The following is a 13,398-nucleotide window of genomic DNA, read 5'->3' on the forward strand; positions in this document are numbered from 1 at the left end:
GATACTCATGGGTTCACTGATACTGTGTGTGTGTGTGTGTGCGTGTGCGTGTGCGCGTGTGTGTGTGTGTGTGTGTGTGTGTGTGTGTGTGCGTGTGTGTGTGTGTGTATTCACCATTTAATATAAACCAGCAGTTAGTGTCCTAATGGAAACTAGCTTAATACATTTCACTTTCCCTTATGTGGAAGTAAAGTATGTGCAAAATTGTGATAGATGTTCCCAAAGTGCTGTCCCAGACGATATAATAACCCTTTAAATCTATCATTTTGCTGAATCATTCACCTGAAAATAATATAGAAGAAAGAAACGTGTCAGCGTGAGCTCAATATCTTGAGATTCAGCCTCATTTTAAGTTGTTATCTGAGTTTTTTGGGGTTTTTTTTACGGTGCCTTTTACGTGAAACAGAACCGGGTGGCTGTGAGCCGTCGCAGTGTAATGCTGAGCCTCAAGGAGGTGATGTGGCCTTAACTCACTGAAACATCTGTGGTAGCTGTACCTGTCGAAGAATAAAGACTCTTGGTGGGTAGAATAAATATAATTGTCTGATTATATTTATGTTGTACTAAGCTAAGCTAGGCCCGTCGCCCCTTACTCTAGCTATATGTACTTGATATAAAGACCTGAGAGTTTCATTGATTTTACGATTTAACAACATTTTTTTTAAATATTCCTTTGAAAGTTGAAAGTTAAATTCAAAGTATCACTGAGAAAAACAACCAAACATTAATTTAGCTGGTTCTGAAGGTCAGCACTACGTCCCTCAGGGCTTTGTTTGAACCAACTTCACTGAAGGAAGGAAAATAATGTAAAATCCCTACTTTACATTTCACAGTAAGTCTTTCAGGCCCAGTCCTCCAGTGTAAACTGAATCCTCATTTGGAAATCATGAATATGTAAATGAAAAGTCAGAAACCTGATGTATTTATTCCAGTTGATACCCTGTGATGCATTACGTCGTGTTGTTTGAGTTGTTCTTCAGCGGCGGTGTGTTTTGTGTCGCACTGCTCCACATATTACTGTTATATTACTGTATTACTTGCTTTGATCCGGCCGTGGCAGTCTGAAATAACACGTCTCCAGATGAACTTGGGCTTTGAACGCCGTGTCCACTAACGACTTCAAATAACTTGTTCAAAGCCAAAGCTTGCTAAAGCTGCCTCGGTTTATTTAAAAAAAAAAAAAATCAATCCGTCCGCCGCATGGCTTTTTAAGCAAATGAATTTAATCAGAAGGTTATAAATAACAACACATAAAAGAAATAAATGTCTCTCCTGTGTACCACTGCCTGCATACTAAAGAGCTACAGCTGGGCCTGCTTACTCTGCTGCTCACTGTCTTTTCTGTCTTCTCAGTCGCTTAGTTCATGCCCTTCGCTAATGATCCCTATAGAAAATGGCTTACAAAGGGCAACTTTCACTGCACCAGACATGTTGTAGTGGCCCTGTGTCACTTCGGCTGATAAATGCATGGACACCTAATTAAGGAAATTGGCCTGGAGAGACAAACGGCGAACTGATTGATCTGGCCATGCTTGCCGATACTCTGCTGATTATCTCATCCAAAAACAATGATGTTTTACGGAGTGGAACGTCCTCGTCCCGCTGTGGCTCGCTACACTGATTACATTTAATTCAGGTCTGCGGGTCATAAAAACAATATTTAGAGAGGCTCCCATCAGACTCACAATGCGGGATGAAAGATTCATCTCCGTCACAGAATGACTGACTCAAACATATGCGTCTTCCATATGTCAAAGTGTGACAGCTTTGCATTATTGTAATCGCCGACTTGGGTCTCATTGGCTAATGTGACACTCCACACACATCATTAAAACATTCGTCTCATGAAAAATGGCACAGTGCTGCTATACAAGTACAATTCTCCTTTGAGAATAGGGGTAATACCAGATAGAGACTGACAAATACAGATTTCCTGCATAATTAATTATTACTAAAACAGATATTTGGAGGAACTTATAAAACGCATGTTTTATGGTAAAAAAAAAAAAAAGACAAGCATGTCTCTGCATTAAAGTGCAGTTAGCAGTTAAATAGTTTGACATTTTTGGGAAATATATTTTCTTATCCTTGTTGTCAGAGAGTTAGATTAGAAGATGAATTCCACCCTCATGTCTCAGTTAGCTATGAAGCTCCAGCCAGCAGCCGGTTAGCTTAGCTTAGCCCAAAGACTGGAAACAGGGGAAACAGCTAGCCTGGCTCCGCCCAACGGTAATCAGCACCTCTGCTAAGAGTTCAGAACGTTTTTGCTCAGAGCTCAGAGACCCCGATTTACCGTAAAAAAACAGCAAATTGTTGTTCTACACTTTAGTTTTTGGACAGATCAAACAAATGAAATACCCTAAAATACGCTAACTAGTGAGCTTTAGACGTGCTGGTGGGCAGATTTTGTTACCTTTGGACAGAGCCAGACTAGCTGTTCACGGTTTCTAGTCTTTGTGCTAAGCTAACCAGCTGCTGGCTGTAGATGCGTTAGACAGACAAGAGAGTTTTAACAATCGTCTTATAACTCTCAGCCTGAAAATAAAGCGCATAAAGAGTTACAGCACGTTACTGACTGCTTATAGCACGTTACTTACTTTGGTAAGTAGGCGCTTCCTCCAGCTCCCTGATTAACGCACAGACGTTCCTCAACAATCGATCCCTAAAACAGATTCCTTTTATAGCAGCTCGTCAAATGCACAAATCAATAACCTATTAAATCTGTACCATCATCTCAGCCCGCCCTCACAAACAGTCCGCCCGACCGCCTCTCTGTCTTCACCAGTGACATACGATCTCTCTCGGTAGCCGTGACCTTGACTTTACGTGCCGTGAACAAGTTTTTCGACGGCTGCGGGCGGCTCTGCGCGGCTCCACGCCGTCCACCCCAACAACAGGTTGAAGGTCCGTTATAGGCACACTATATAAAGCCCCTGGAGACACATGGAGCCAGATAATAATCCATATGAGCTCAGTGTGAAAGGACGTCAGTGAGCTGACATAAGAAAACGTATTGCAGAGGATATGAGGAGTCATCGAAGGAGATTTAAACGTCAAACAGTGATACAATGTCTCGTCCTTGTCTTTTGTGCTCGGAGGTAATTAAGCTCCCTCGGTCCCGTTTTCCCCCCCTGCGTGGGTCACTGTGGGTGATTACAATTGGATTGTAGATTGGCGATCAATGTGCCATCCCTGGAAAGACACATTACAGAGTAAGATACAAAAGAAATAGTGGAGACCGGAGTATCTACTAGAAAGATGTTTCCTCTCACAGCAGTCTCAGATCAAAGCTGTGTGAATAGTACAATGTGAATCTCTGCAGTTGAATATTTTCATAGTAATTAGAGAGAGTGGAGGTGTACAGTCAGATGATAATGGGCGGAAATTTGGGGGTGGAGTAAAAGATCTGTCAGTGCTTTCAAAGGGGGCTGTGAGCATGTTAGTGGATCAGAGCCGTTGTGTTTCCTGAGGGAGGGTTATTAAAAATTGATGGGGGTTCTGTCTATCTGTATGTGGATCTTCAAGAAATATCTTCCATCGAAAAGTTAAATTAATGCGCAATAAAATACCCTCTTGTTCAAGTCATCATGCACATTCAGGTTTCATACAGCTTAAGTTTGTATGACCAGTGGCTTACAGTAGTTAATGTTAGGAAACTAGATGATGCTGTATCACAAAGGTCATAGAGTCAGTGAACTGACTCTATGACCTTTTTTAATAAATGCTGTTACAAGTAAAATCTCTGCTTTCCAATTTTTACTTTACTAAATGAACTCAAAACAGCTAAAGTAAAAGTGCTCTCCATGCAGAATGGCATATTACTGGATTATAATTTTTGCCACATTAACTTTTACTGGAGTGAAAGTATAAAGTAGCAGAAAGTGGAAATACTCAAGGACAGACCAAGTACATAAAAATGTACGGTACTTGAGTAAATCTACTATTAACTACCACCACCACCACCACTGCCCAAATGCTGTGTCAGCATGACTGGACACGACTAGAGATACACTAAGTTAAAATATGTTTCTTTTAACGGACCCTTTAAACAGAAAGCAGTCTTCCCAGTCTTAAGCCAAAAAACAAGCTTAGAAAATAGAGCAACATCCATCAACTGATGCTTCGTCCCTCTTAACATGCGTCATCTTAACATGCGTCATCTTAAACATTTTTGGTTGATTTATCCCACCTCTACTTGCATTTTCATCTGATTTTGATGGATGAACAGCCGTAATATTTATTCGAAGGTTAAAATGTTCTCTGTATGTGTTGGGATATCGAGAGATTCTCCATTAAAACCTTTACTCCCCCTATGAAGCAGGCTTGTTTTGTTGCAGGGCGTTAAACACGGCGACCATATGCAGTAGGAAGAGACTCCTAATAGCCCATTTCCCTTGAGAGCATGGCCGTTTACCACAACCAATCATACAGTCTGGAAAGGGGCCTCTCTTCGCAAATAATGAGATAATGCACAAAGGCAACAGTACATTTATTTCCCCATATTTATGTTGTCAAGAAGAGTGATGATTTATGAGCAGAACAGGATGAATCAAATGTATGCACGTAAGAATTATGATAAATAAAAAAGAAATCCAGGGCGATGCACACGATCGTGCTATTTTTTCCACACTCACACCTTCAACCACTTATAGTCAAATTGATTTAGCATGCTGTAAGCTGCAATGCATGCCGGTCCTGAACATGCACAGGTTTGAGGCATAAATAAAATACTGTCATTCTCGAGTAAAAAACCGTGAGACGGTCGATAAAAAGCTCACTGGGAGTGTTTTACTGTTGTTAAGTGCTTGCATGGTAATGGCCTCAAGCCTTCTAAGACAGCCACAGCGCGACTCCTCTCACCCACCCACAGGTAAGCTTTCAATAAGCCTAACAACCTCTTTTTCTTATTTCAGCCTGAGCTCAAACACACATAATGTAAGGTGACCTATGAAATATCAAGGTTCAAGAACAAAAGGTGCGCTGCCGACACATTAGCGGCAGTGCACCTTTGTTTGAAAGTGTGAAAGGGGAAATTTTCTTTGTGATTAATTGTACTTCAGCCCACAGTCTGTGCTTTGACCGTCCTGCAGTGACACGTATTCAAAAGGTGAGGCAGCTAGATATGATGATTGACTAGCGTTCAGTAGTGGAGGACATTTTCAGATCCTTAAGCCACCGTAGCAATACTACAATAAACTAATACACGTCTTAAAATTTAAGATGAAGTTTGACATTTTAGGAAATGTGCTTATTCGCTTTCTGGTGGAGAGTTATGAGAAAATCGATACCACTCTCATATCTGTTTATTGAATACTGTATACGACTACAGCCAGCAGCCGGTTAGCTTAGCTTAGCATAATGATTGGAAACAGGGGGAAACAGCTAGCCTTGCTCTCTCCAAATACAACAACATGTTATAGCTTGCTTATTTAATTTGTACAAAAAACAAAGTACGTATATTCTCTGGTTTACGTGGGGTTATGTGGTATTTATTAACTGGTGGCATGTGCCAGGCAACCGCCGAAAAAGCCAGGATGTTACAGCAAAAAAAACAAACACAAAAATCTGGCAAATTGTATTTTACACTACGTTTTTTGCAGGAATTAAACAGACATGATATAACTTGTAATTTCCCTTTTTGGGAATTCGTTTGGCTGATTGCCTGAGTTGATTGGAGGGTTATTCATATCACCTGTTGTGCAGGGTGTGGGGACTTGCTCCTAATTAAGAATTGAGAGCAGCTTGGTGCATTTTCCCTTTTGACCAATCAGGATGTGACGTCGCCCTCGTCTAAGGCTTAAGAGAGGTGGGTGAAGTCACACTCAGGGCATTCTGATCCTTCCTTCATTCGAGCAGATATAAGACAGAAACTCTGCTCTTCAGGCCTTTTTGAGACTTATTTCCCGTCTTATTAACTTTCCTGATTGAGGGTGATTTTGAGCATTCTGAAACCTTGTTTGAGTGAATAATAAAGAACAACACCTTTCCACCAGGTAACAGGGCAGATCTTAATGCTATGATTACAAGAGTTTGAGCTTGCCTAACCAAACGCTCGCAGGCTTTATTTTGTTTGTTGGTTTATTTGCATTGACATCCCCTTTTTATACACATTTCCTTATTACCAAAAATCAATTAATTTAATCGCAAAGGCACTTGTGAGATTTGTTTCTCAAAGTAAATATTTCATGTGGTCGGGAGCTGAGCTGGTTCTCTGGCTTCTTCCCGATCAGCTGAGATCTGGTGAATCACTACCACCACGTAATTGGCAACCATGAAGGGACACAAATAATCTCTCGAATAACTAGATTTAGTGTTGTGTCCGTAAATGTTGGCTTGGATATGGCTACGGTTGTACAGGTCTTGTAATTTCCCTTTTGGGAATCACCCAAAACGAATTCCCATTTGTTTCTGGTCTTTTACAAAAGCCCAGAAACAAATGCTTTCTCTTTGAAAACATTCTATTGTATATCGTCCGCCTTCCATTCAAGCTGATTTAGAGCGTAGCCAAAGAGCACCTGAGCTGACACGATCCCTTTTATTTCTAGCGCCGTCTGTTGTAACCCTCCAACTTCAAAGCTCTAGTTAAACTAAGCATGGGTCACACCCCATAGCTCATAGCTGCTCTATGGGCAGCACCAGTGTTTACTTCATCTCTTTGCCGATCAGGGTACGATAAAGCCATTTTATTAGGTCATAAGAGAGGTGGGGAATTGCACACCCAGGGTAGCGGTAGGCAAAGCAGTTATTTTCAGTGTACTGAATCACTAAAATGAAAAGATTCACAGAATCGTTCGGTGCTTGACCGGGAGCTTTGACTGCTTGTAGTCCCACTAAAACGCGGCTAAACGTTCAGTTCAGCCGGCTAACTGCTTTGCAAATTGAGAGAGATTTCATTCGAACGAATCGCTTGCGAATTACGCCAATGCACAATGAATGAAGGGCCTCAGTGCACGCTATAATGGCGGACTCTAGTGCGCACTGTTATGATGGGCCGTAGTACACCCAGTGCACGCTATCATGACGGTAAACTAGTGCACGCTATCATGACGTGCACCCTGTTATTAAGAGCCCCAGTGCACCCAGTTCAGGCTATTATGACAAGCCCCAGTGCACGCTTTTATGAAGGGTCCAAGTGTACGCTATCATGACGGGCCCCAGTGTATGCTATTATAAAGTGCACCCAGTGCACACTATTGTGACGGGCTTTAGTATACGTCCAGTGCACGCTGTTATGATGGGCCCCAGTGCTGTCCTAATGAAAGAAAGAAAGAAAAGGAACACTATTAACAGAGTTCAATTAATATGATAAACACAAAGCAAAGACTATACTGAGTTTAATACTTGAAAATGTATATTCAGAGAAATCCCATTCTAGCTGATTTATTGTAAAAATGTCAAGTAATTAGCGCACTATTATGTGCTAATGAGGACTCCTTAAAGAAGAGCATGTCTCCATTATTTCAACACCAAGGCAGAAAGGCCACAGTCATTTTCAAGGGTGTGCCCGTGACCTTTTTATATTTCAGTGTCAGTCAGTCATTATTAGCCGACAGTGTGGCAGCGAGCCAGAGAGCAGTCTCCATTCCTCATCCTAATTTATTTTAAGGAACAACCTGCCCAGCATTACACACTTACAAAGATTAGAGCCTTGGGGATTTGCAGGAGCAGACGGAGATTACATTTCTCGCAGCAATAGTTAAGGTGGAGGAGAAGGCCTTTTGTGCACTTTCCCCAAAACAGAAATGTTCGTCTAGAGGGAATGTTGTACCAGCACTTCCTCAACCTTTTAACCTCCAGGATACAATTCAGAGAGGCAGAATGAAAGACATACACCAAACCTCTGAAGATTTCCCTCTCGCTCTTTGGGGAACATTTACAAAACGAGGTTTAATTTTCATAAGTAACAGCCTCTAGAGGAGGCAATGTGTTATATTTTATATGAGTAATAAATTACATTTGGGGCTGCACTCGCTGTGATCAAGGCTTGAGGACATGGGTGTGTGGGCACACACGCACACGCACACAAATACACTATGAGAGAGAGACCTAAGGAAACGGAGAGATATTTAAACACACCCAGAAGAGGTCAGCTGGAAGACTCAGCCATTGCACTGCCCACGCACTCCCACATGCTCAACATCATTAAAAACAAACGGACACGATTGAAACAATGCTGCAATCTGCGATGCAACCAACACCCCCGGTGAGACGGATCTGTTGGAGTAAGAATTCACCGCAAGAATATCAGAAAACCTCAAGGAAGGAGCGCTTTTGATTTCTTGCGATTTCTGCGTCACCACTCTAAATTACAGCTTTTGAACTATGCTCCTAAGAGAGTATGATAAAAAAACAAATTTGAATTATACCAATATACTTTGAGATTAGGTGCCTCACAGATCAAGATCAATATAACCTGAATATATTAGCATCCCATCATAATTTGCTTTGACAGGTTTTTGGCTGGGATCTGTTGAGTAAATTGGTTCTTAAATGCACTGCGCCGTCTGTTCAGCTCATTGCTTTGAAAATGTATTGAGTGTCTTACGCCACCCAGTGGGCTGGACAATGTCCAAACAATGGGGTTGGATCAAGGAGACCTCATAAGAAAGTAGTGCACAGTAACAGCATGAATCACAACGTTTTATTTCAGCCTTTGACACAGTGAAGTTATCATTTGCCATCTGATTTTAGTGGAATGTAGAAACCAGAGTTTTAAACTTCCCCATCACTGATTTTGAATCTTGAGAAGTCCAAGCTCACTGTCGGTTAAAGAGACCACTTGTCTGTGTTTAAGAGCTTCAGGCCATGCACATCTCACCTCCTCCAAGAAGATGACATTTTGAGGATGGACAGCTAGCCACTTCCACAGATACTTCATCTTCTCATCGCACTCCCAGGGGTTTCCCATTAAGATAATCTGGAAAGAGGATTTTGTGTCATCCAGCAGCCCCGCGGGGGCATGCTGCAGCTGGTTCTGATTGAGCAGCAGAAGTTCGAGATGTTGAAGACCCTGGAGGAGGGTCCCTGGCAGCTCTTGAAGCTGATTATCCTGCAAAAACAGCTGACATAGCTTCAGGTTGTGGGTGAAGATTGCAGGTTTCAAGGAGCTTAAGTTGTTACCGGCGAGATTCAGTGTCTCCAGGCGGTGCAGGTTCTTTAGGGCGTCGGGTTGCAGGTCTTGCAGATTGTTGTCACTAATGTCTAGATTCTCCAGACTGGGCATCTTCTGAAGAAGAGCGGCGGGGACAACCGTTAAACGGTTTCCAGACAAATCCAACCAGGTGATGCTGCTGTTGCCAGAAAACCACTCGGCATCAGCTTTTTCAATCAGATTATTCTTCAGCACAAGACTACAAAGTGAGTCATGGCTGAAGACATCAGGAGGAAGATAAACCAACTGATTTCCTGTCAGATCCAACATGTTCAAGTGAGGAACGTTCTTCAGTAGATCTGAAGGAAGGCTTTTTAGCTTGTTGTGATACAGCTGGAGGTTGTTTAAAAGGGGTACAGCACTCAGATGGCTTGCTGTAATGCTGCTGAGGTTGGTGGACTGGATGGATAGTCGAGTGGTGTTGGAAGGCAAACCATCTACAGGGAAATGCGTGAGGGCGCTTTGGCTGCACACCACCTCTGCACTCGAAGGTGTAAAGGAACAGGAGCACAGATCTGGGCAAGAGTGGGCGCATTCAGCCAATGCAGTGAAAGTCAGGAGCGTCCACAAGTTCATCTTTTAAAGCGCTGCAAGAAGGAAACATACACAGTGTAAGAGACATAACAAGACAATTGAATAATCTAAAAACAAATGATAAGAAATGATAAATCCTACCTGAGCACAGCAGAATTGCTTCTGTTTTAAGATCACGTCTGGGTTTCATGCAATGTTGAGTGTTTTTGTTCCCAGCAGTGAATCAGGACAAAATGTTGCAATAGGCAAACAAAACCAAGCAAACAAGCCGGCTCATCAACCAGTGAGTGATTACTTTTCTCTGTACTTTCCAAATATAAAAGACACACAAATCAATATTTTCTTTTTTCATTCCTGCAACAGCATTTTTATGCAGCGGTAAAATGTCGTTTTAAAGTGATTTGTAAATCTTATTTTCGAAAACTGAATAAATCAGGTATTAAATTGAATCCATTTAAAGTCTTGGTGTTTGGATTTGTCTTTTCTTTTAGGGACATACAATCTGTCGAAGGAATAGTTTGACATTTTGGAAAATATGCTTATCCCGCTAAGAGTTAGATGAGAAGATTGATACCACTCTCATATCTGTCAAGTCGAGATGAAGCTTCAGACTGCAGCCAATTAGCTTAGCTGAGCATAAAGACTGGAAACAGCTCGCCTGTCTCCGTCCAAAAAGCTGCCTACATGCACTTCTGAGGCTCAATCATTTTAATATATTTATGTAATATCTTCTTTGTGTTCAATTCGTCCAAAAAATAATAAGTTTTGTTTTTTACGGGGTTGTATTTGGACAGAGTATCTGCAATTAAAGTAAAGACGGAGAAGACAGACGTTCTTGTATGCTCTCTTTACTCATATCATATTTAATTATACATTCACATTACATTAACAAAAGAGAATGTTTTAGTGATTGAAAAATAAGACGGCTACGACAGGCTGAACTGGATACATCACCATGTCAGATAATAACCAGTATGAGGATGGAAAACATTAAGACTTAATGTTTAGTTCATCTTCAGTCAGTGACATTAATGAGCGCCCCATCAGAGACTGCGGTCTGGCACATGTGATGGTCTGTGGCAGGAAGACCTTCTTCTTGTTCTTCTGAAGCCACCTCCAGAGGTACTTCACCTTCTCATCGCACAGCCAGGGGTTGGAGGTCAGGTCCAGCCCCTCCTCCTCCAGGGAGCTCAGACGGTCCAGCAAACCTTCAGGGATGTGGCTCAGCTGGTTTTCATCCAGACTCAGGAGTTTGAGCTGAGTGAGCTCCTGGAAAAGGTTCTGGGGGAGTTTGTTGAGGTTATTCCGAGAGAGGAACAGATAGGTGAGGTTACGGCTGCTCTGAAGTACTGATGCATCCAGGGTGTCTAGCTTGTTGTTACACAGGTTCAACCTATCGAGTTTGGTCAGTGCGTCCAGAGAATTTGCAGAGATCTGCTCCAGACGGTTATTGGCAAGGTCCAGATTCTCCAGGTGGGGCAGCTTCTGAAGCAACGCTGTTGGGATCTTCGTCAAACTGTTCCCAGATATGTCCAACCAGGTGATGTTGCTGTTATCAGGTAGCCACTCAGCATCCGCTTTTTTAATCACATTGTTCTTGAGCACCAAGTTGCGGAGTGGGGCGTGGTTAAAGACATCCGCGGGCAGGTCAGAAAGTTGGTTCCCTGTGAGATCCAGAGTGTGGAGGTGAGGAACGCCTCTGAGGAGATGAGCGGAAAGGCTCTGCAGGTGGTTGCTGTACAGGTGGAGCCCCTGCAGCAGGGGCGTGGCGTTCAGCTGCTGCTCGGAGATGGAGGTGATGTTCGTGAACTGGATGGTCAGCAAGGTGGTGTTCTTCGAGAGACCCTCGGAGGGGTACTCCGTCAGAGGGACCTCATTGCAGACCACCTCAGCTCTTCTGTGGTAGCATTTGCAAAGCGGCGGGCAGGACAGAGCGCCACGCCAGAAATATGCCAACAAGAGAAAAGCAAGGCCACACCAGGACTTCATTACTAGAAGAAGAGGAGACACAGTTGAAGATGAATACAATATATAAATGATTTAAAGATTCCACTCAAGTATTTCCCCACTGCAAAACATCACAAATCAATTCCAGTTTGTACACATGATGTTCAGTACCATGATTGAGAAGATAAAAATGCATGTTAATGCTCATGAAGTTCAGTGCCTTGAGTTACAAAATAAAACTTACTGTTGATTTCTAGTTGGACGAGAGTCAGCCAGAATGCTCCTTTTGTCAGATTCAGCAGTCATTTGGGGAGCAGAATCCCCCAATCTAATCATTACTTATTGAGTAAACAAGGACTCACTGCAGCCATTCGTCAAGGACGGGCAGTTGCAACAGACTGTGTGACTCTAAGCTGCAGGGAAAGTACAAAACCTTCAAACCTTGAAATTTCATTTTATCTTTTATTTATTAAAATGCAATAGTTCTTCTAGAAATATGAAGATTCTGAAATATGATGTCGAGATCTAAAGAATGTGTTCATATGATTTTTACAATTCTGATGGTTTGCCACTGAGTGACAAACTAAGTTAGATGTTATTTTGCACTTTGGATTTTTTAGATATGGGGAAGGAGGAGGAGGAGGAGCATGTGGGAAATAGATAAAATGCATGATAATCAATTTAAAATGAGATGGATTTTCTTCTTTTTTCTGAAAATATAATTAATCTTCAGAAAAGCTGTTCAGGCCACAGAATGTTTTAGAAATTATTCCCACAAATGCAAAAAAAATTAAAAAGTTGTATAATTTTAGGTTATATAGCATTAAGCACTGAACAAGAGTTCAATAAATACCTTATCATAATTTAAGTTACCTAATTTATTCCACCAACACATTTGAAGAGTAAAATCTCCATTTCTTAATTTACTGTTGTAGCAGGAGCTGATTTTAACTACATAATGCTGGGTGTCAACATATCTCAACAACATATTCTGATCATGTTTTGTACGTAAAGCCGGGGATCGAACCGCCGATCTTCTGATTCTGAAGGATGAGCCGCTCTCACACTGAGCCACAGAGAATACATGTACTCGGTTACATCCACCACTGGCAACAAGTGTGCAATGAAACAAACGGACATACGATCATGCAAAATGTGACGGTATTTTATTGATAACGATCTTTCATGACATTGGACAAGATCAGACTTTGACCATGTAAGGCTTCAGTGATTATTTTAATGCCTAAAAACTATTGTAATCTTGTATCATCTTAAATCTTAAGAAAGAAAAAAAAAAACAGCCCGTAATTCAATCCACCCTCACAAAGGACGCACATCGGAGGTCACACACTAGAACAGTGACGACAGAGGGATGTTTGAACGTGTTCACTGTCATCAGTGCACCACGTTCTCGATTAAACAACTATTAGCACATCAGGTATACGCTAACATATGAAAACAGATACAGATGGCTTCTTTTTTTTTTTTTTTTTTTTTAAAAACCCATAATATTTGAGCTAACATAATAAGAAAGCAGTGGTGGATGAAGTATTCAGTTCCTGCACTGTAAAAAACAAACTGCAATGAAAAATATATTCCATTATAAGACCTGCATCGAAGATATCCCTGAAGTACAACGTATCAACGGTAAAAGTGCTGATAATGCAGAAGAATGCCCCTGAGTGTGGTACTAATATACCTTAGATTACATTTTTAATACTGATGCATTGATAGTGACAGAATAGTTCCCTCTGAAGTGTGGTGGG

The 13,398-nt window shown here is 41.7% G+C and overlaps 2 protein-coding genes across 2 annotated transcripts; both read right to left on the reverse strand.

Moving 5' to 3' along the window:
• Positions 1 to 8,627: 8,627 nt before the first annotated feature.
• LOC137892319 (leucine-rich alpha-2-glycoprotein-like) lies at positions 8,628 to 9,964 on the reverse strand. Its single transcript, XM_068737362.1, has 2 exons — positions 9,827 to 9,964; positions 8,628 to 9,738 (listed from the first exon to the last, which is right to left on the reverse strand). The coding sequence occupies exon 2, from the start codon at positions 9,725 to 9,727 to the stop codon at positions 8,726 to 8,728; it is 1,002 nt and encodes a 333-aa protein (XP_068593463.1). The 5' UTR covers positions 9,728 to 9,738; positions 9,827 to 9,964; the 3' UTR covers positions 8,628 to 8,725.
• A 553-nt stretch (positions 9,965 to 10,517) lies between these two features.
• Positions 10,518 to 11,947, reverse strand: LOC137892320 (leucine-rich alpha-2-glycoprotein-like). The gene is made up of 2 exons (XM_068737363.1): positions 11,877 to 11,947; positions 10,518 to 11,676 (listed from the first exon to the last, which is right to left on the reverse strand). Exon 2 carries the CDS (start codon positions 11,672 to 11,674, stop codon positions 10,676 to 10,678), a length of 999 nt encoding a protein of 332 aa, XP_068593464.1. The 5' UTR covers positions 11,675 to 11,676; positions 11,877 to 11,947; the 3' UTR covers positions 10,518 to 10,675.
• Positions 11,948 to 13,398: the final 1,451 nt, after the last annotated feature.

The sequence above is a fragment of the Cebidichthys violaceus genome, unplaced genomic scaffold, assembly GCF_023349555.1.
Source record: "Cebidichthys violaceus isolate CVI_PGR_0920_01 unplaced genomic scaffold, fCebVio1.0.p SCAF_78, whole genome shotgun sequence".
Lineage (NCBI taxonomy): Eukaryota > Metazoa > Chordata > Actinopteri > Perciformes > Stichaeidae > Cebidichthys > Cebidichthys violaceus.